Genomic DNA, 23,706 nt, shown 5'->3' on the forward strand with positions numbered 1-23,706 from the left:
TTTCATGCAGCCTCGGGTGCATTGGTGGTGTAAGCTGAACTGTGAATGCTCAGTGAAACATGGATGCACTGCTTCATTTCAGGGCTGCTAAATCCTTTCCAAGAGACAAGCCAGGCAGCTGGCTACAGCGATATCTTAAATCACTCAGACTAAATTCATGTCCTACAGAGATCACGGGATAGCAGGGTGATTGCGTATTTCCATGATGAGGGCTCAGCTAGTACAGTAGGAAGATCTTCCAGCCAAGACCTCCATGGCCAAGAGAAACAGCTTCGTGCTTGAGAAAGAGCCAAAGGCTCCAGTGACGCGGGGGAAGAGGATCGGAAAGTTCCACCTTCTCACTGCCCACATTACAACCTAGCAGGGCTGTCACTTGCCGGGGCTCCAACAAAGCCCCCCACTCAGGTCGCCCACCAGCCTCTGGGGTGATTTATGTGCTCTGGATTCATCCCAAGACAGGGAATAAATCTTATCAGCATTTAGCCATGTGCAGTAGATATTTATACACCACCTACTGTATTAAAACACCATGTGGTCACCAAAGCCATGCTGTGGTCTAGTTAGAGTATAAAGTCTTTCAAAAAGCTTTTCCCCTCACCAGAGTCCTGAAAAACCTAGAATATTCCCCAGATATTCCACATATTACCTCTGCACAGTCATCATACTCAACAGCCTACTGATTTCTGTCCATCAGTGAGGCTTTCCAGTATATCACTTTGTTGGGCAGATGTTTATAGTGTGTTGACCCATTAACGGACTGAATACAGCATCTACAGTAATCTTCTCCAATCTCACATAGTTTAAAAGCTTGCTATTGATCTGGCAACACCTACTTAATTCCAGGAGGGAGATGGGATTAATTGACAGCTATCAAGGGTAAGTTGTCCACAGTGAGACAGAAAATCCTGTTCTTGTCTGCTTCCCATGTAGAGACCTCTCCAGCCACAGCTGGCAAGGTTAGCTCCAACTTGCCACTGGTGCGGCTGGATGCCAGCAGCCTGCAGCAGGGCTAAGGCAGTCAAGACCTTTCCATCGTTGTACCACCAACTTGCTGAGCTCGCACCTCCTCTCTGGACATCTCCTGTTTGTTCTGATTGCTTTCCTCCATGACAGGGCCCGCCTTTCACTGTACAGGACATTACAAGAGGGTAGGATTTCTGATTTTGTTGGGGGTCTCTAGACTCTGCTGTTACACAGGTAATAAAGGACAACACAGAGCCACTCATCCAGCCATTACAAATAGCCAAGTGTTGGCTCCTACTGACTGTTTCACCACCATGCATTTCTGATGACTTTTAGGTGTTGGAAGTGGGAGTAGATTTCAGTGATGATGCAAGAATCATATCGATCATACCTCAGTTCTTTGGGGAAAACAGCGAAAAACTAGTTCAACATGGTGCCAGGAGAAAAAGCATCAGCACCTGTTTTCGTAGCCCATGGCAAAAAGAAGCTCAGGGAGCTTTAAGCCAAATGGCATCCATCCTTATGAAACTCGCTCAAACTGCACAGTAGAGTCCAGAGAAATGCAATGGTCTGTTCTGGCTACCAGCACCAGCTGTGACTCTGCAAAGTCTCTGCAAAGGTAAGGAGCAAGATGGGAGGTGTGACTGTGTTTCTGCAACATGCAAGAAGGAGAGCCATGGTGTAATACTGCTTTTGAGCAGGCAGTACTGCTGTAACGGTACTTGAAATGCCTGCGATTAGGAACACTGGGAAAACTAGAATGGGCATTTGGTAGAGGGATCAGAGCAGACACCTGGACTGGAGAGCTCAGTCTGCTTAGCTCTCCAAGGAGCAGCTAGTGAGGCTATGACTGCAGCAAGCATCTCCTTGGGGGACAAAATTCTGCATCCTTTCAACCAGAGAAAGGTGCAATAGGAATTGATGGTTGGAAATTGAGGCTGGACATTCAGACTGAGATTAGAAAGATTTGTGAAAACAAGGAGGAATTAACTATTTGGTTGCAAGTACCAAGGGCAACATCTTCAGATTTCTTCTGGGAGGGCAAGGTTTGGATCTATCCAGCATATTGATATACACGCTTTTGGGGTGATGTGGGGAAGTTTTCAGCTGTAATGCAAAGCTGAATGATATAATAGTATCTCCTGACATTGTGCTTCAGGGAAGGTAGGTGAGGCTAGGCTGTAGAGTACCACCACTACCACCAGCTCTCCATTGGACCATTTCAGCCCAGTAGAGGACTCTTCAGCTATACTGTGCTATTTACCTGGAGGGAATTTTCATTTCTTTCTCCTCTTCTCTCCTCCTCTTTTTTAAACCTGGAGCACTAGAATCCTAGCCATTTTCTTCCTCATGGCTATTACTATGCTTTCCACACTCTTGCTCTTAAGAGAGCAAATCTTCATTCCTAGTTCAACCCTATAGTGTGAAAGAAGGACACCTTCAGCTAATTTACATCTAAGTAAGCATTTGTCAGGGAGAAGAATAAAGGTCTTACTGTGCAAAATGGCTCCTATGGCAGCACTAATCAATACTTGTTTGATGGATTGCCTGCCAAAAGTCTTTCAGGCACATCATTTCGGCTGCTAGACTTTCTGCTTGCTCACTGCTTAACAAAATAAATAGAGATGAATCATGGTATTTAACATAGAACTCCAACTCCAAATAAGAGCTGTTTAAAATGCACCATGGCTTGCTTCACTCCATCCTTCCTTTCCTTTGCTCAGGAAGACTGTTAAGTCCTAGCTTTTTTGGTGGAGCAGGCACAAGGCTTGAATGATAACTACCTCACTAAGGACTGCCCTTTCGTCTGCCATCAGTGACTGCATTCCCAACGCAGGGGGTTCATTCCTCACTGCCTGGCTGAGGGGGGAGCCAGCCAGGGAAGTAGGAATTCAGGTGTATTCCTGCATGGCTGATGAGAGGGTAGTGTTTCACACATGTATGTGCTTTTCTTAAATGATGTGATGCAATGCAGAAACATCCCCTCTGCTCCTGAGCTGATTGCTCCCCATGTGAAAGCCAGTGCCTGTCTGGAGTATGCAGGTCTCACCACTGAACTGTCCCCACCTTCAGCTGCATCAAATTCAAATCGATAAGAAGCGACAAAGAGCTGTGTTTTCAGAAGTACTTAGCTTCTCAGTAATAGTAAACAGGTATTTGACTCTCCAGAAATTCAGTTTTCCTATTCAGATGCATAGCTGGATGCTGACTTCCTTACCTGGCTTTAAAATGGATAATATTATTTCCCAAACCCTGTTATACCTGTAACCCACTAGTAGCCTGGGAAGGGGTGAATAATCACAGCAGCAGCTTTTCAGGCCAGAGAGGAACATTGCATTTCATCTAGCAAGTTGTGTCTCCTCTCTTGTCTTGCCAACCCCACCATCACCCTGCAGCAAAACTCAAACAATCAGGCAGGACTTATGAAATGGTGTGGGATTCATCTCTGGGCTCTGAAAAATGCGTCCTGTTTTGCTGACACTGATGCCAACAAAAGACCTTGGGGCCCTGGCTTGGGGCAGGAGACAGAGATGCCCTCATTTCTTGGCAGGCACCCTGACCCTCGAGGTCTCCTCGCCTGCTCTTCCACTGTCGTGGTCCCCACTGCTCTCTCCTTCATGCTCTGCCAGTGGGAGCAGTTGCCAGGCTCCTCTGAGCCCATCTTTCTCTTCAGAGCACCAGATTTGGGCTCTGGAGGTTCCTCTTTCTCTCCGGGAAGCTGAGGAAAAAATCATCGCCATCAACAGGGTGGACAGATTAACAGTCTCGTCTTCCCCATCCACTTTCCCTCTTCAGCCCCCCTCTTTGCTGTGGCATTTTCCAGTCATGTGCTCACACAAGCTGCCACTTTTCCTGGCCAACAGCTCCCCTTGTGCAGAGTGGGAAACACAGTCTGTCACGTTGAACCTACCCCACCAATGCAACTGCAGAGAAACTTCAGCTGTGCTTGCTGTGCAATCCTGTAGACCTTGCCAGGACTCCCTGCCCCAGGGAGGGTTTCTGCCTTGCCCTCCAGACACTGAGCTCTCACTGTGCGGCTTCCTCATTTCTTAATCCTTCAGTTCTGCTTTTCAAACCCTTCCACGATATCTAGGCTCATTCCTCTGCCTTTCTCCCAGAGCATCACCGCTGCCCTTTAGACTGAGGAGTGCTGAATCCTCGCAGCACAGCTTGGAGTCTGCTTTGACGTCTTTGTGGGGCTCCCACCTTTTCCCCTCCCTCCCCAAGAGCCTCCGAGGCAGCAGCAGCCACTGCCCCCTCATCACTGTCCTCCCCGGCTGCCCTCCTCCCGCACAAGACCTGAGCAGCTGGTGCCCCAGCTCTGGGGACTGTCACCCGCTGCTGCCGCCACCCTGCTCAGGGAGCGCAGGCAGAGCCGGGGATGAGCAGCGCTTGGTGCTCCGAGAGGGTCACAGGCATGCTCTCTGCGGGCTCCCTCCCTCCCTGCCCTGCGGCTGGGCCTCGCAGCGAATTTCCCAGCAGTGCTGCTCAGGCTCGGGGTGTCTCCAGAGCGGCTGGGAGGGTGTTGCTACGGGGGGAGCTGATAGGATGCGGGGGCTGGTGTCTGGGGAATCGAGAAGTGGGACGCACCCCTGCAAATCTGGGCTCGGCTCAGACCAGAGGGCATTTTGGCAAGACAGCTTTACAGCTGTGCATGGGCAGAGGGTGTGGGTAGCCAGAAAAGCCAGAAGGGAAATGCTCAGGGGTAGAGCAGCAAGGAGAAGTTGCACCTTGTCGCAACACAGGGTTTCGACGTAGGGAGTTACAACACTGGTGTGCTGTAAGTCATGTGGAAGCAGGAACAAGCAACACTTTATTATCCTTTGGGATATAGGTACACAGAGCCAGGGGCAGTGGCTATTTGGGAAGAGTCAGAAAGGAAACTTGCCTTGGAAAGGCTGGCGGGTTGCAGACAGCTCGTTTCCAATGGGGGCAAGAGGGGTTTTGAGGTGCAGAGCTTTCCTTCTCCCTCTTGCACCCCCATCTCACCATCTTCCTTCCCAGGTTTTCAAGAAAAACATATGTAGAAAGCCAGTAAGTATGTTGCACTGGGACAGATCAGAAAAAACATATTTTCATCCTGTTTGAGTTCTACTGCTGTTTTTGACCATGGTACAAATACCTTATGGACACATGGTATGCTTCTGCATGTGTGTGTGTGGGGGTACAAGATCACTGCACATATAGCACACTTTTTAACAGGAAAAGCCGGTTAATAGTTACAAAGTAGACCCCGTGAAATCTTTCCATCAAGGCTTTCCCAGTCAAACGTGCAAGAGCCGTGGGGGGACATTTTCTGGAGTGCTCTTGTGCACAAGCTGGGACTCACCACCTCGAAGCACAGGGAGGTGAAGCAGCTTGTCTTGTATGGTGGCAGGTTAGCATCAGTAATAATAATCCAGTCCAATGCTTTGTGGACTGAGCAACACTGGCTCTTACACATTATCAACAAGATCCTTTCTGGCCTTAAAATCCGGGACAAGTTCTTGGTTTTTTTCCCCAAAAGAAAAATCTTGCACTCAACATATTTTGCTATAAGCTTGGTAACTTTGTCAGTTTCCAGTATCCTTCTCTCTCCTTTTTGTTTTGTTGTAACCTGACATATCCATGTTTAATAAATTTTCTGTTAGTGACATCTTTAAATTATACATAAACGTTTCAAAAACAATCAGAGGAGAACCTGAATATTTCATATTAAAACTAAATGTTCTATGTTTGCTTACAAAGTGAAATTAATAAGGAGTCTCAGCCAATGCTGTATAATTTATGTCGTGCTTAAGCTTGAAGACTGGGGCTAGTGCTTACATTTGTTTGAAGTCGTGGTCTCCTTCTCTCACCTGGCAGGATGAAAGCCACTGGCATGACAGGGCCAACCTTCACTCTCAATCCCAGCTGCTCCTCTAGGAGGGAGAGTCTATTGCACATAACCAGAGCTTAAAAAAATAAAAATAATAACAGTAACAGTGTTGTGACCTTGGGCAAATGACCCCATTTCTCAGTATGCCTATTTCTTTCTCATTCTTGATCTCTCTTGCCTATCTAACTCGTCTGTTAACTGCAACCAACAAGCACATATGACCCTGTTAGTATTAATAGCAAAAAGTCCAATAAACTTGTTACCTCTGAATTTCAGCTCAGGTATAAATCTCCAAAGAACAAAGGGATCAAAGACATTGCCTGGAGCTTTGGCGGACTTACATGTTGCTTAGCAAAGCAGTACTCCGAACTCAGCAGTACAGTGATGACAGCAGTACGAGCAACCACAAATAAACCTGTGCAGTTCTACTGCTTCATTTTTAATGGTGGTTTTGCACTGATGTAGCAGAGGCGCAAATATGCCAGAGTTGTCAATCTTAGCTGCAGAGATTCAGTCAGTTGCAAAGTTTTCTCTAATCATAATTCAGATTAAATAAACTGAGAGTAAGAATGAAGGATAAGACCAAAAAAGGAAGATTTTCCTGAAAGAGGATAGGGTGTCAGAGTACTAGAGGCAGCTAAAAAGGAGAGTGACCCAGGAGTGATAGTATGGGATTTGGGTATAGGAGTTCACCTTCCATATTTGCTCACAAACTCTTGGGTGATGGGTTACCTAGGCTTTTTGTGCTTCCTTTTCCATCTAGATGACGATATCATACGGAGAAGATACAATATGACATGGCCAGTTACCACAGTATTAAGAGCTCCGAGGAGCACAGATAAGCAAGGGAAGTCATACTCCAATGAGAAGATGCTACAAGTAATATCAGCAACCAATGAGCTTTAAAATTTACTCACACCCATCACAGGCCTCATCCAAAACATAAGCAGCTGTAATAACAGTAGCAGACTTTCGTCATCCAAGGTGGGACCTGCCATGAACTGTAGAAAGCATACCTGCTGAGGAAACGTGGAATGAAAGTTGTGCTTCAAGAGGAAGGACCTGAAGGGACAAGGGGGAAAACTTTTCTTCCTGTCTTGCTATATTAAAGTCCTTTGTCAAAATCAGAACTCCTCGGAGTGCAATGACAACCCCCAGAAAACCATTTCAAAAGGCTGGATTTGGGTGTGGGATTTGTTTTGTTTTATTTTGTTTGTCCTCTCCAAAGCCATTGAGATGAGAGGGGTCTCAGAGGAAATTTACAAGGAAAGTTTTCTAGAATTTGGCACCCCACCAAGGCAGTACCCCACTGCCATCAAAGCTAAGTCCTCAGCTGATGAAGGCCAGCAGCTCTCCTCTGCCTTTGGCACTCAGGCAACCTTTCCTTAACCTCACTGGAGCTGGACTCAGTCACCTCAGCTGCATCTTTGGCATCTGACGTTTTTCAAGTCAAACTCCTTAATGCTTTAGTCAAGGCAGGTGGATGTTTAAACCACTCAGATTCAAGGAATCAGCCTTGGTGAGTCACAGGGAAAGGCCTGCTCCTTTTTGATTGATCACATTTGTGACTCAAAGCCAAGAACACATTCGAACAAGCTAAACCAACCCCAGGGCTCATAAAACACCGTGCCAGGCCTTTTGTGTTTTGCCTTGAAGTCATGCCTGTCTCTGAAAGCCTCACAGTTTGCAAATCATAAAGATTAATATTTATTCCTACTTAATGTGCATGGTCAAGGCCCCTGCCCTGGAGAGTTTGCAATTTAAATAGTACAGGAAGAGCTGGCACAGACGCTCAGTGCTGGCCTTAATCTGCTCTCAGGGAAGCTGAGGGTGAAATCTCCATGACTCATGAGCATGGAGATAGATCAAGGCAATTCCCACATAAGCTTCCACATTGCTGTTGCCTAGAAGACCGGACTCAGCCTCGGTAATCACAAGAGGCTGAGCCCCAGACAGCACAGCTGGCATATGCAAGCCCCTGAAGGACGTCTGCAACTCCTAGTGCTTGGCAAAGATGCCCTGTCAGTCAGAATACACATTGAGCTAAACTTCAAGAGACATCTAATGAATCACAAGCAGAGCAAGAGCCCAGAGGGCTGCAAAATACCTCCAGGGACTTGTTTGTGCCAGATCTCTTAGAAAGTTCAAGAGGAATTAGATAAAGATGTGAATCAAATTGCTGTGGGGAACGTGTGCAGAATTAAAAAAGGCCCTCATTGGATTCAGCTTGCCTCACTCCAGAAGCGAGACTGAATTGAGGTCACCCTGTTTCTGAACCAGGATGCACACACAGGTATTCACTGCGGTGCACCTTATGCATTTTAAAGTGGCGTTACCTCACTTCAGACGTAGCTGTCCGGCCAAGGGCTTTGTTTGAGGAGGCATCAGCTCACATTTAGATGCAAAGTGACCTTGAGCTACAGTGAAGTGCAGACATTATGTTTCTGCAAAGAGTATCCACCCAGTTCACGCTGTGGCTCCAAATGCTCAGCCAATTCACTTTACCTCTCTGACAGCATGCAGACAAGCTCTAAGAGAAATGATGAGAAAATGGACGAAAGATAAGTGAACAAGCAAATTATTGTAAAGCAGGGACTCCCCCCTTGACTGACAGACAGGTGCCTTGGGAATGGTGCAACTCTTCATGCACGAGGAAGCAGAAATGCTATTGCTACAGGATTTAAGCTGCAGGTTGACTAGAAAGTCTCAAATTTCCCATCTCCAGTGCTTCCCAGGCAGCTCCTTCTGGTGTCAGTCTGGACCTAGCCTCTGCTGGTGGAAAGAGGCTGAGGCAGCTTGACCAGAAACAAGTTTCTTGGTAGACAGCTGGACCCTTTGCAGAAGAGACTTTCCCTTCCAACTATTAAGATTCCCATTATATTGCTGTAGCCCAATGTCCTGGGTCAATCCAGTAGTGTCCCTGCACTTGGAGGTGTGTGGCTTTGCGGCTCACCTGCAAGTGGCCATGGGAGGGTTGTTGGCCATGAGCAGCTGCAGCTGTGGGTTTAATGTTCTTTTCAGCTCCCAAAGCCTCAGATTCAAGCCCCACCATTGAGCTGATGAGGGGTGGTCAGAAAACTAGCCTGGAAAGCGTCTGGAGAAGAAAAAGAAAGCAACGAGGAAAACAAAACTCTCTGAAGTGTCAGTGTACCTGGTCCCCATCATCTGCCTGCCTGTTGCCCACACAGTTTAATCAGCGTGCCTCGCTCCCAGGCAGTGAGGATGCAGATTCTGACAATTTGTCTGAAGTGGAGTCAGAAATTGCAGCTAAACAGAAAGAGAACTACTTTTTTTGTTTTTCTTTCTTTTTTTTCCAGAAACAATTACAACCTCTAACTGCCGCCCACACCTCAGTTGCCTGAGAAACACAGCGTGGGTATGGCTGTGGTAACAGGGACGCAGTTTTACGCCCTGCTTGCTTTCATTGGCTAGCTGCAAGGCCCCCACAAAACTGTCCCAGCAGGATGTCTTAGCCCAGACATTGAGAGCATCCCCGCCCCAGGCACAGCCCGTTGCAAACTCCTTCCACAGCAACCCTCTCCTTGGGAGAAGCCAGAGGTGCAGTAACTGGTCTGATAATCTGGTAATGGCCCTGGCTCCACCATCCCGGTCTCAGTATCTACTGGGTGCCCAGCAGAGCTCAGCTCTGGATAGGATGGAAAGCAGCATGCATCAAAAGAGGGATGCCATGCATGCTGCTCTGTTTCATGCACTTGACAGAAATCTTCGAAATGTTCCCCATACCTACCCTAACAGCAATATTCCAGACGTCGCCTTAATCAAAACCACTTCTTTGCAAATGACAGGACAGGGCATGTGTCTGTACAGGAGGCTGTGTTAACACCATATTTCCAACCAGATACATACATCTTGGATAATAAGCACCAGCTGGAATTGCTGTGAAAAGAGAAAGTGTATCCTTTCACACTGAACACCTGAGAGGAGAAGGGGAGCTTGCTCAAGGTGTCTAAAAATACGCACCTTCCCAAAGAGATGACCGAGCACCTCTACGGTGCACTTCTGAGCTTAGGGTCACAAGGTGGGGTAGATTGAAAAGATGATTTCTGGCTGAACAAGAACATTTCCTTCAGGGAGGAAAAAGAAAAAAGTGTTTCTATTTTGCACAATCTCTGCACAGTAGCAGAGAGGGAAGAGGGGCTTCTGCTTCTTTTTTTTGTTTCTGCACTTTCCAGCAAAGCTGCTCCCTATCCAAGAGGCAGTGCAGACTCAGGGAGGCTTTGGTCTCCCACGCTACAAAGCACAGAAAGGAATATTTATCCTGGCCAGCTCTGAGCAGCTTTCTCCGAAGGCCAGCGCACAGCGCTCACTCCTGACCCGACAGCAGCCTGTGGCAATGCTCAAGGCTCCTCTGCGAACTGTTCACCAGAGGAGCACTCAGACAACGGGAGGTGCTAGACAACCTTCACAGGGGCTGCTTCTTCCTTACTTCCTCATCAGCTGACTGCTTTTTTGGAGTCTTAAGTGAATCTGCATAGACGAAGTCCCACCATTGCTTTTATATGTGCACACGAGCAGCGTTCGTTCTTAGAGAACATATGATGCTTCTGCAGTATAAAAGTTTGTCCCTGAGATTTTAGCTTACAGACCTTGCTTTCTCAAACTATCCTTTACGCTGTTATTTTTGCATTCTCAAAACTCATCCTGTTTAGTTTGTGGCTTGTGGTCACTGGCAAGGCTCCTACACAGTTCAAACTTAAAAAAAAAAAAATCTCCACAAATATCCTTGTCAGATTTCCAAGTCATAAACTTGTTGTGGCTGGAGTAAGTTAACAGTAGGTAGGAACCATTCTGGAGCATTTCTCCCCATGTAACTGTCATTATCTGACTCTCCTCATTTAGACTGAAGAATTAAGATGCAGCTGATTTAGGAAACCACAGTGTTTATTGATTAAGCAACACATTACAAAAGAATTAGTCAATCCGTTAAATAATCAATAAACTGCTTACCCAATAAACCCACCACTATTACTAATCTCCAATTATATAATTTTTCACACAATTATAAAGCTATTAATCAGCTCTCTTATGAATCACATGCAGTCATTATTCCCTCACATTTCCACCGCCCTTCCCTCCCCACACCTCTCAGAAGCAGGGTGCAGGTCTGTGCCTCTTTAGTCCACCCTCCCACACCACATCCTTCAGACGCAGATCTGATGGATAGTCTGGTGGGTTGTCCAGTGGGGAGTCCCTCCAGCTTCAATTCACAGATCAGTTTGCTACCATCCGTATGCATCCTCACTCCCGCCATCAGGAGACTCCCCAATCCTTTGTTCTTTCCCCAATTTTATACCTTATTCTTTATTGTTTCTATTTCTGGAATGACCTTTTTCTACCCTTGTATCTCCCTTTTTCTGCCCAAATTCCTCCCCAAGAAACAACCTGCCCCTACTTATTTTTCCTGACTGATCCCAGTTTTGCTACATCTGTACCCAAGACCAGTGTTTCCAAAGTTGCTACTGAGGCAATCTCAGTTTGTGCAGCATTACTAATGCACTTCCCTGGGCACAGAGGGCCAAAACTTCCCTACAATAATCTGGTTCATACTAGCAGCACACTGTTTACCCTATATTTTCTCTGAACTGAATCAGTCTACTTGACCCTCGATTCCTCCACCTCATTCCACTTAAGTGCCCTATCTTTGTACCTTGCTGTCAAGAACAGACGAGCAAAAGAGACCCAAATCATCTACATGCCTGATCCACCCAAAACTAGCTGTTGCTTGATGACTGAAAGAGACACCCTGCAATGAAATGAACGTGACAATGACCCTGTAATGGCGGCTAGGTGCTGTGCAGTATTTTTAGGACTGTGATTTTTCCCTGAAACTGCCTAACGCAGTGGGTGGCCTCATTTCTTTTGAAAAACATGTATTTAGCAACAAACATAGAAAGACAGAGCTGGAAGATGTGATGACCTGACACGTGACAACCTGTGTCATCATCATCATAATTCCCCTTCATAATGTACCAAGCTCTGTCTTCAAAGCCACGGGGTATTTTTGTCCTTCCCTTGCTATTTAGGAGGCCACTGCATAAAATCACTGCTCTGCTGGGTAGGAGCTTTCTTCTAACTTCTTCTAACTAGCTTTCTAACCTAGAGATATCCATGACAATTTTAGACTAATCTGTGCTTTACTTGTGGCTTAAGTCACCTGCTCATGCTAGATGACCTTTATAAAGAGCCAAAGAAGATGTGTAGCTTCTGTGGACATTTCACCTGCATACACAATCTAGCCCTTTCAGGCTCTCTTGATAATTATATTCCTTACTTGGAAACTTGAACTGAAAATGGACAATGAAGAGAATATAAATGCATCTGTCTTTCACTTTGCGGCTGTTCTGTCATTTTGTTCTGGTTTAACGCATCGTGAGCAACGTGACGTGACTAAAGATTCCCAGCAGAAACAGATCAGCAGAAAGTGCTCAGCATTAACTTTGTCAGCTAGGAAGATAAAATAGAAAAAGATACGGTGAGCAGCGCTGACAGCGACGTTTAGACACAGTTAAAACATTCATCTGGGCTTAGGGAAGGCACTTAAAACATCTTCTACGTAAGTACAACTCCCCCTCCCCCACCACTTTGTTTGGTCCTCTTATAAAAGAAATACTAATCCAGGACCATGTACTGGAACCAGCAATCTCAATGCTTTCAAGTAACCTGGTCTGTCTTGGATAGCAGTTTGGGAATGTAGCTGAAAAAGTGACATTCCATGGCATAAGGTGAAAAAAAAGTGTGACTATCTCAAGTGCTAGAGGTCTTCCCACTCATCTAAAGGCAACATGCCTCAGAAATACAAAAAAAGGAATCATCTCAAGACAGTCAAACGTTCAGAGACATCTTGGTAAGAAAAAAGCATGTCTTCCCTACTACTACCTCCAATTAGAAATTCCCAGTCCTGTTTTAAAGCCTCCTCGTGCCCCACCTGGTAAGCTTTTGGACATCTTTTGCTGATCTGTAGCTTATCCACTCCCCTTTTGCATGTCTTGGGTAGCTTCTCATCGTTTGCCTCTCTCCACCCAGCTTCTTTTCCTCCCACACTGAGGCATGTCCAACCCAAGGAGAGGGAGCACAGGACTGTTTGCTTTGCATTGCACAGTCTGTTTCCCCTCACTCAGGAGGGCCATGGTTTCTTACTTGCTCCTGCCTCTGTCTTTCTGCACTCCCCTTTTTCTCCGTACCTTCCCACTCTTCTGTCTGTCAGAGGTCCTCACGTCCCATCCACCAGACCAGCAGCCACCCCCAACTTAGGCAGTGCTCTCAAACAAGCTGTCTCATAATAATTTTTTTTGGGGGGGGGGGCAATTCCACGTAGTTTTTGACCAGCTGATCACACAGCCTCCCTCTTCCAAACCATGTGCAGCAAACCCATTTTTAATCGGTTAATTGCCTTCTCCTGGTCTCTTTGCAGCTATGTGGTGACAGCTCAGCAGAATATACCCACTGTATCTTGCTCAGAGAGAAAGCCACCTCTTGCAGAGGTGCAACGGGAGAGAGATGTGTTCCAGCTACCCTCCTGTGAGACCAGTGTGCCTGCTCTACCTCTGGGGTCCACATGCTTGAATACCTCCGCTTAGCAGAGGTATTCAAGTCCAGACTGTGTTTCTGTGAGGTATGCAATACATGCGCCCTCTAACTCAGAAAACCTTTAAACTGCTGACTCCCAGAATGGTGCACTGGGAAGGGACTGTGCCAACTAATTGCTCCACATCTTCCCTATGCAGGGCTGCAGACCCCAGTCAGGGGCTGCTGTATGAGCCAGTAAAGCCATCTTCATGTTCTTATTCATATTAAGCAACAGTAAGGACGCCAATAAAATCCATTCAGCTATAGGACATGAAATACATTTGGTTTATTTCTTTCTAAAGTTTGTACATATACATATATCATATACATATGTGAGATTCTTCACTGGGGTTGCTTGATTTCAATTACATAAAAATTATTAGGAAGCTTGCAGGCTCTCTACTGCCTGTAAGCAACATTTATTCCAACTTATAAAAACACAGAGGAACAGAATAATAGTCAGGAACATGGACACAAGAGAGAAATCTACTTTATATCTCACAGTTTCAATACATCAGAGGCAAGTTATTTGTTTGTATACCATAGGCTTACTTTATCAGCAATGATAAAATAGAAGGAAATATTTATATACAGTCACCTCAAGTGAAAAATAAAGCAATGTAAACTTAAGTTCCAAAATATTATTTTAAATGATATAACAATATCCCCATGAGTCCTTTTCCCAAGGGAAAAAAGGACCTAGTAAGTGCCTTCATTTGTCAGGAAAAGATCATTCTAGTACCAGTTACATGAAGTAGAATAGAGGATCCAAGGGCATCCTGTGGTACCTGTAGAAAAGAGTGACAGCTCTGCTTCAGGAAAGCATCTCTGTGTAAGCAAGTATTATGTTCCTATGGACATCAACAGCACATGGAAACATCTCCCATGAACAAGGGCTACTTTAAGCCTGCACAGCTCTGGCTCTGACCACTGGGGAGGAGTGCACTTATCTGGCCATGCATGTTCCCAGGGACAGAACAAGGTGCCGCAGGGGTAGGACAGGTGCAAACCTGAGACAACGACCACCTCAACAGTCAGAGCAACAAGTTTTATGCTGCTGGAAAAGATTTGCTGATTACCTCCACAGTGCTTTGAGGCAGACTGGGAAGCTATCACAAAGCAGTGAGACTGGGACTGCACCTCTAGTGCACTGCATGAAAAACACTCCAGCAATTCAGTCATGCCAGTAAGCTAAGTTCAAGGTTATTAGACAGAAAGTTTCTACACTTGGCAAAAGAGATAGGAGGCCAGCCAGAGGAAAGGTCTTGCAAGGACCGCTGCTGGGCCCCATGGGTGGCTCTGGTCATATCCCTCAGTGAATGCTGCAGAATACTAGAGTAAGGTTTGGTCTGTGCCAAGAAGATGCATGTCCATACACATGTGCACACACATGTGCATGCTGTTCTTTGCAGTTCTGCTACCAAGAGTTACGACATGGACAACACCGCATGAACTGAGAACTGAGTGCTCTTTCTTGGCCTAAGGAAAACAATGCTGCAACGGCTCAGGTGGGGGGTAAATGACAATTCCTAACTGGGACTCTATATATGACAGGGCTGATCCTCCTCTTCCCACTGCATCACCATGTGAGGCAGCAAGCCATAGCGCTCAGCCCCTGAAAATGTAACTTCAGGGTTACAAATGGCCCAAAGCAAGGTGAAGGGGATGCTCCCCTTCATTTCATCCTGAGCTACAGCCCACTCAAGTCCCAGTCCTAAAGACGTGATCACTCTGGCCATGGTCCAGTGAAGCACACAGGCATGACTTCACTGAGGTTGCTCAAGTACTTAAAGTTAACTGCACACTTAAATGTTTATGACTGCAGGTAAGAATCTCACCCTAAGGCTTTGCTGCCCATTTCCTGGGTTAATGCAGATCTAGTGCTGCACTGACTGGAGCTTAATAGGAAAACCCACTGGGTTTCATTATATCTTTATTCACACCAGCAACTTGTTCAGATTGTTTAAACCTCCCAAGAGAAACCTCTGAGAGGCATATGAGATGCCCATGGGAGACATTTCAGTCCTCTTGCTCTTCTTTTCCCTGCTGATGAACTGAACAGATTCTTCTGGAAATCTGTACAATTGCAGAAAAAAATCCTCACTATCACTGCTTGATTATATCTGCAAGAGACATCACAGGCACCTGTGCTGCTTGGACAGTTTCAGACATGATGTCCCCTTGCTGAATATTCACAGAGTGAAGCAAAAATTTTCAGAAATAAAACCATGTATCACATTCCTATGGTGTGATTTTCAGAAGGAGTCTGCATGGATGGTCACAGTGCAGGCAACAGCTGACATCAATGAAAAGAGAGTTAGCCCGAAGCTGTGCAAGCAGCAAACCCCACCCAGTAACCCTTGCTTAGACACTCAACTATATGCCTTTGTTTTAACATGTGGAACAACAGGCAGCCCCTGTTGAACAACAGCAAGGGAACTCAAGGGATATGCAAAATCTGCAAAAGCTCTGATGACTGTTTAACTTAATTTGACAACTAGAACAACAAGCATCTTACCAATGTTTACAGCTGCTGAAGTGCTTGGCTTGAAAACAAGCCTCAGAAAAGAACAACAGATTTTGTAGTGCTGAGCCACACAAGCCATGCCATACCTATGAAACACATACACACATCTATAGGCATCATTTGAACACATTTACCAAGTAATGTAAGCCTCAGGTTGTACCTCATGAGAAAAGCAGTGATTTTGAAGCTCTCAAACTGTCAAAAAATTCTGTTCTTTTAGCCAAGTTATAATCCCGTCTTCAGGTGAGAGGACATGGTTGTCATGACTATGCACAAATGAAAAAAACCATCCCAGTTCTCATCCTACAGGTTTTCAGAATTTGACAGCATTGAGAACGAGGCTTTCGTGATGTGTAAGTGATTTAAGACTTTGAATAATGATAGAATTTGTCCTCTGAAGCCACCTGGGGCTTTCTACAAGTTGCTCCCAATGTTTAAAGTGACACAGACTGGATATCACAGACCTCCATTTTCCCAGCAAGGGGCTGGGGGAGTCAGAAGAAGATTTCATGTCAAACAAATCTCTATGGCAGCGTGGCTACTTGCTATGCAGTTAGACCAGGGTATTTATTTGGCCCAAGGCAAAGCTGAAACCTTGCCTGCTTACACAAAAAAAGTCTTCTTCTATTGGTCTCACTAACACAAGTTAAATGCACGATTAGTGTCACAGAGTGACTACTAATTACAATGGTTTGTGTCAGAGAAAAAAATCTGCCCTTTTAATTTGTAGCATTTCTAATCCCTTCATTGCTAAGTAGCACACTTCACATTTGGTCCAAATAAACCTCTGGCCTGTACTTCACATGATTCTTAGCACAGATTTAACAACAGATGCCACGGGAGGTCCCTCACTGTTTAAAAAATTATAATTTTTACAGAATACTTTGCTGCTCAAAGGGAAGGACAGAAGCACTTCAGGCTGGCATAAATTTGCTCCTTCTGACCATGGGAGCAAAGTTAGGTCAATGGTGTGGCCTTTGGGAAACCTGTTGCTTGCATTTGTTAATTATTTATGAGAGCACTTCCTTTAACACAAAGCCTCAACGCAGCTGACAAAATGAATGAGCAAGGTACCTTCCCTCTGGGCTGAGCCTGCCCCCTTTCACTGTTCAACTGGATGTTGCCAACAGGAGAGCAGATATTCACAGAGGATGTCAGGACATAGTGGAAGACCTCTGAGAGAAAGGAGAGGCCAGGCATAGTGCACAAATACGCATTAAAAAATATCCCCTATAAAGTATAGGCTGGAGACCAGCTCTTTCAAAGAAATTTCTGAGGCAGCCTCTTTGGCTTGCCCCTCAAGGCAGCCTAGACAGCAGGCACCAGGATCAGGTGCTGAGGAGTTTTGGTCATGCTCAGGACTTCAAAACTGCCTTTGCAGGGAGACATGATGCCCAGGAGCGCAGGGAGAGCAATGCTGGGTAATTTTGAAACAAGTAGCAGGCTGGAAGATTGTTTGAGATATGCCATTCACACTGCCTTTGCCTCTGCAAAAGCAGCCAGTGTTTCTGACTGCCTGACTAATCGTCTCTGCGCTTGGGGGGCGCCGACTGAAAATGGCATCCATTTTAAGAGCTCCCCAGAAGACTGCAAAACCTGATTTGCAAGGTATCTGGCTCCTTGCAAAACAACCTGTCAAAGTTTCCCCACAGCAGGGGTTGCCTCTGCTTTTTTTGGAAAGGAGACCAGAGCTGGTACCAGTGGAGTACAAGTGTCTGGTCTAAGCGTAAGGGGACACCTTGTGTCCCTGCAGCATACCACGAAAGGATCACAACGGTCTGTGACTGTCCTGTACTGCCCAGCTTTAACTGCGGCTGGAAACAGGCTACAAACGAGCAGAATTAGAAAGCTGTTTGAAGGATTATCCATTCAGAGCAGCACCGCCACAGAGCAGGTTTTCTCAAGGCAAGAACGGGACAGTCAGAGTTTCTGCATTTCTGCACGCACGGAAGGAAAGAGACCTGTTATACAGAAGCAGCTGAGGTGCTAAGATGACAGACGGGAGCAGCTTGACAGAGGAGGAGGAGGAGCTGTAAGACTAACTGCAATAAGGCCAAAACTGATTTTGGGATGGAGAATGCAGACATGGTATTGCTAGGTGCCATCTACAGAGGAAAAACCTTCCCTATTTTCAAGAACATTCCAGTGCAATCCCTCCAGAAACTCCGCAATAATCTTGCCACCTTAGACTTTCTCCACTGCCACAACCATCTTCCAAAGGAAGAGACATCTCTAACCAAGCAGGAAGCCATGTCACCAGAGTTAGGTGGAAAGCTCGACTGCTTTGAGCCAGAAGCCTTTTACAGGAGGGCACAGGCGCTCTGGAAAGGCACAAAACCATGCAGGTCATAAGGGACCTCTGGAGGCCACCTAGTCCAAACTGCTGCTCAAAGCAGGACATGGCGCAGCTCTCCAGAAGACTCCCTGAACTTGGGCAGCAGGCAGCACCCTGGGAGTAAGTGGGATCCAAGAGAGGGCACTTCAGAGAAGAGCAGTTATGGCCTCTAGAAAGCTTCTGATAACCTTTCACAAATGGCTGGCTGTAGATGAAAAACTGTCTGAATCGGCATTGTGGCTAAACAGCGTTTCCCCACAGCTCCGCTACATTAATCACCCAGCTGGCTGACTTATCTTTCTACATCAATTAAAGACACAACATAAATACTGGATTAAAAAGCTGTAGTCATGTTCCCTAGTCCATGCGTGATTTATCTGCAAGACGCACACAAACACACAGCCAGCCCAGGGATTCTCCTGCGCAACCCCTGACGAACAAAAATCATCTGAACCAAATCCCAGAGTCCTGCTGACTCACAAAGGAGAGTGCGGTTTTGGCTTCGGGAGAATTTTTCACTCACTTCGGTTGCTGAGCAAAGAGAGGGGAAGGCAATTTTGCGCTCTTCCCTCCTCTCCCTGCTGTCAGATGAATTTTGTTTATTTATAGAGGCCCAATGGAGGCCTCTCCTGCCTCAGCAGGACAGAAGAGCTGCTCTAGCCTGCGGAGATTAAGCAATGAGCAATCTTCAAAGCAAGACTGGTCCCTCTGGGCCCAGTCCTACTCCCTTCCTCACGACCACCCTCTAGAGGCGCAGGCAGGGAGGTGGCTTCCCAGTGTCGGGAAAGACCACAAGGGAGGACCAAACCTCCCCACAGTGCTGAAGCAAAGGCTGGCGTGGGGGCTGGACATAGGTTTGCTTTGTGGTGGTGCAGCCTAGAGAGAAAATCAGGATACTCAGGTATCACGCAAAGTTATCCGGCCTGATTCCCCATGATGCCAACCGCAAAACCCACCACTGACACCTCCTGCGGATCTCCCCACCCTTTGCAACACCATCAGAAAGAAAGCAAATGACAGTACTGCTTGGCAGATGATCTTGTTCTCATAGGGCTCCAGGAGTTTTTGCCATTCGCAACAGGATCTCCTTTCACTCTTTTCTCTCTACTTGCCAAAATATGCATTTCCACCTGTGAGCCTGGGGTGCTTGGAGTTCATAAAGCAACTGAGCAAAATGGCATTAATTACAGCTTGAGCAGAACCAGGCAAATTCTCAGTTAACTAATCTGCACACCTCAACAGTCTCACCTAGAGTGCTCTAAACTCAGCAAATATTTAATAGCTAAAAACTGCAGTGAAAAGCTGCATTTACTAAGCCCAGATGAGACATAAAAAATAGACCACAAACCATTTACAAGTATACATGGAAATAGAGAATAAATAATGAAAACTGAAAAAATAAATAAAAAGATCACTTTTGCAGCTCACTATTTAACTTTTCGTATTGCTTGAGATCATCTCCTCTGCAATGACTTTGAAGACGAATTAACCAGTTTCTGTGCCAAAGCTGCAAAACACATTTTACAGAAATCATTTCCTTTTTGAGCTCAGCAATTTAACTGCAGTCTACAGCAGCTGGAATATTTTAAAAGCTGGAAGAAAAGTTAAATGTGACCTCTTTGCCTGTAAAAGCACTGCATTCTCATCACAATAGGCTTCTGGGCACGTTCCAGACTGCCTTCAAAAAGCCCATCTAGAGTACCCTCCTGTGGGGGATCACAACAGGGCCCATTTACAAATCTACACTTTTTTTTTTTTTTTCCCCACTCCATGCTTTCCATGAAGTGCAATATCAAAGACAGCACACGTTTTCTTCTTGAATAAATGCAATCAGCATTCCCCATGAGATTTTATTCCTCTCAGTGTAACCTCTCTTCTGTTTGTTTTCAACTGCCACAGCATGATGAACAGCTGCAGGGATCTCCTGGCTTTGTTTCCGCTCCAGGAGCTGTTGATCTGCCACATGTAAGTGAGTAATCCAAACAATCCCTTCCAGTGAGTGCTACCATGCACCTGTCTACACTGAATTTCTTCTCTCAGCACTCTGCAATTTTGTCTTCAGTTCCAGGAGGCATCTCTTCTTCAGGAAAATGCCTGGACACTTGCTCCTGTCTAGGGACACACAACTGCCAACGCCTCAATGCTTGGGAAGAGTTGACAGTTTCCATCTGGGACTCGGTAGTCTTCAGTGACACTGCTGGGGTAGGTGCTGACCTCCTTACTACTGGCACAGAGAAGCCACTCTCGGCAGCAGATGCAGTACATTTGTTTGCCACGTTGCTTACACGTCTTACCACCGTGCTGGAAAGCCAATTCCCTCTGGTTCTGCTGCTGGGCTGCGGCTTTGAGGATCGATTATCTCTGACACCTCCTGGAATTTGGCAGTACATCATCTTCATCACAGCCGATGGCCAGCACAGCACGGGGAAAGCCATTGCGCAGTGGTCCTCAGTGGGGAGGCAAGTCATTCAGCTCCTGTGAAAGTCCTTCTCTTTTGATTGTTCCCTTTGCTGCCCACTAAACCGGCAGTTCAGTAAGCTGGACTAATTGACTTGGACCCTTCGGGAGGTCTGGCAGAACATAAATCCACTCCGGTGGTAATCTTTTTGATGGAGATATCTGTGTGGCCCTACAACTGTTGGGGCTGGAAGTACCAGCACATTTCTAAACAGTCTTGATCTTGGCTTTTCTTTACACATTGAGAATTATATCCTTCAGGAAGGCTGACCTGAGCCAGGCACAACAAAAAACAATAGCAACAATTTTCACCTGATACACTAACAGTACCTCTCAAGATGCTCTGTGGAAAAGGCCAGCGCGGTTATACTATTCTGCATATGGGATGCGTGAGGCGAGAAGTGACCTGTCTGAGCTCACTCAGCAGGCCAGTATCAAACCTGAGATTAAAACCCAGGGTGTTAAGGACCGGGCGAGTGTATGCTCTCCACAACACCACAGTGAGCTCAGAGCTGGAGGGGCTCAAAGTAAAAAAGGGATTTCTGCACAATCTTTCTAATCCCCTGATGCCAGTGCCCAGACTGTGAACCACCTAAGGAACTGTGGAGCAAACGGGGTTTTGAGGTATGGAAATCTCTAGCCACATTCCCCTCTCTCCATTCTGAGCTTGCCACTAATAGCCCCAGGTGAAACACGTTGGAGCTGCCATGCAGGCTGTTTCACGTGGGTGGAGGGTAGGACTGGCCAAATCTGTGGCTATTCTGTGCTGACCTCCAGACGTGGAGCAGCCATGATGGCATTGCCCTCTGAGGAGTCCAAGTCTATCCCATTCTCCAGTCTGCGCCAGCCTGTTCCACTTGAACATGAGCTAAAGCAGGAAAAATGGATAGCTGAGGAGAATCCCTTCCTGAAGAGGAAAGGCAAAATACTCTGTGACTAGCAGAGAAATTGCGAACACCTGGGCATACCAACGAGGAAACTCCTGGAAGGGGGAACATGGATGAATGATATATTGTAAGGCTCTCTATATAGCAGCTAAGTGAGAGTGTATAGTTAAAAACTACACAGACACCCTTTGTCTTTAAAACACAATGCTTATAATGGCTAGCATCTACAGTAGCCTCTTTGCAAATAAGTTTAAAGCCCAGGCTCATTCTGGCTGGGTAATCCCTGGCCACAGAGACAGCATGGGTTTGGATACCCCCCCAGTCTGCTACCTCAGGAGAAGACTTTTCGCGAGGAAAGAAAAACAAATTATTCCAATGCTGCCATCCCAAAATTCCCAGAGATTTTCAGGTTTCATTCCTTCGCATTTGTGGGTCCAGGGTCAATGCTATAATCATAAGCAACAGCGCCTATTTACTGAAGCACCCATTGCTGAGTATCAGTATCATCTGCTCTGCATTGTCAGGAAAACACTATTCCCAGCATCCTAGACTCTAACCAGCCTTCTGCAGCTGCTTATTTGCACACATTGCTCACAGCAACAGTCTGAATTCACAACACTGCAGCATTTGTCCAGTTACTTTTCCCACCGACCATGTAAATAAAGTGACAAGCGACTTGAGAGATGAAAGCCACGTGCCAATGGGAGGAGATAAAAGGGGAAGAGACAGATAATAAGTCACAGCGGTCTTCCCCTCCCCCAAGCTCCTTTAGAAACAGAACAAAACAAAAAAATCCCCAAAGATGTGCTTCAGTTGCTAAATGATAAATTAACAAAGCAAAGCAAATCAGGAGCAAAGACATCTCCCACAATCTGTACAGAAACAACAAAATATACAATAGAAAATGTCACTAACACCCCATTCAGGCAGATGCACTTATTTTTGTGAATGACAGCTTATCAAAGGAAAAATGTTTGACCACCGGTATTCTGCTGCATGGATGTTCCCCTAGTTGTCATTTCTACTCTAAGTGACCTTCTGCTTAATGCTGGGTGTTTCTGGTCTGTAGTCCTTCCTCTCCGAGACATTGCGTTTCACCTTGGCACTAACTGGAGACTCCTGATTTAACGAGGGACTTGAGTGGGATTTCTTCAGTCCTGGCCCATCATTCTCCCCGCTCAGCAGCTCCTTCACCCCTTCTCTCAGGAGGCCAACATAAATCTCATAGCGAGTTTTCTGCGGAGAGGAAAAAAGAGAGGAAAAAAAAAAAGGCCTGAATCAGTCTGGGAAAAAAAGTCTACAGGAGCACTTGAAAGACCGTTCGGGCAACGTAACGGCTTCTGCTGGTCTTGAAAGCCAGGCGTTTCATACAGATGTGAACAATGGTAGCTAATGTGGACATGAACAATAGTGGCTAATGTATATTACACTGTAGAAAGGGATTTCAGTCAGGCTGAGCCCAAAGATGCTGTACAATTAGAGACACTTATTTCTGCAGCATACAAATCCCACACTCTACTAAACAGCAGCTCTCAGCTCGTTGGGGGGCATGGTGATTTCTGAGTCACTACACCAAAGGAGATTTTGCTGACCTTAGCCATGCTGAGTCACAGCCCATGCTCACACAGGGCCTGAGAGGAATTAAATATCCAAAACAGGCATGTTCATCTGTGAGAAGTCCATTTTACTATGGCCTCTTGTACTGGTGCTTTCCCTTTCCAGCAGGAAAACCTGGGCTCTGGGTGTCACAATAATATCCTTCTGCACAGAGTATCTCAGCAACCAACAAAGTGAAGGTAGATTAACAGAAAATCCCTGCAGGCCCTCCAAAATGGTAGCAGGTGTGGAAGGTGTTGAAAACAGCAATCCACCTTACAGCATTTGTTTAATAGCCTGTCCCTGACAAACTCACTGATGATGCAGTGCAGGCATTGTATTAAGGTGATCTCAGTGGGCTTGGGTATTAAACCTTTCTACTGATTATTAATCTGTTTTTCCAAGCGACAAAATAGCCACCAAATTATTACGTTCCTGACTGAGCAAAAAGTGTTTAATGAAAATTTCTCCAATTTATAATAAAATAATAAAGTTC

The 23,706-nt window shown here is 46.0% G+C and overlaps 1 protein-coding gene across 9 annotated transcripts in view; it reads right to left on the minus strand.

Moving 5' to 3' along the window:
* Window positions 1-13,679: 13,679 nt before the first annotated feature.
* The window catches only part of LOC112982199 (PH and SEC7 domain-containing protein 3), a 141,609-nt gene continuing 131,582 nt past the window's right edge, over window positions 13,680-23,706 (minus strand). For 7 of the 9 annotated variants that reach the window (XM_064501795.1, XM_026098410.2, XM_026098452.2 and 4 more), the window contains one exon: window positions 13,680-22,850. In XM_064501795.1, coding sequence (XP_064357865.1) covers window positions 22,641-22,850 — 210 coding nt within the window. In that variant the 3' untranslated portion in view covers window positions 13,680-22,640. The remainder of the gene's footprint in view (window positions 22,851-23,706) is intronic. The other 2 variants (XM_026098420.2, XM_026098429.2) reach the window with 2 other exon arrangements.

The sequence above is a fragment of the Dromaius novaehollandiae genome, chromosome Z (genome assembly GCF_036370855.1).
Source record: "Dromaius novaehollandiae isolate bDroNov1 chromosome Z, bDroNov1.hap1, whole genome shotgun sequence".
NCBI classification, from domain to species: domain Eukaryota; kingdom Metazoa; phylum Chordata; class Aves; order Casuariiformes; family Dromaiidae; genus Dromaius; species Dromaius novaehollandiae.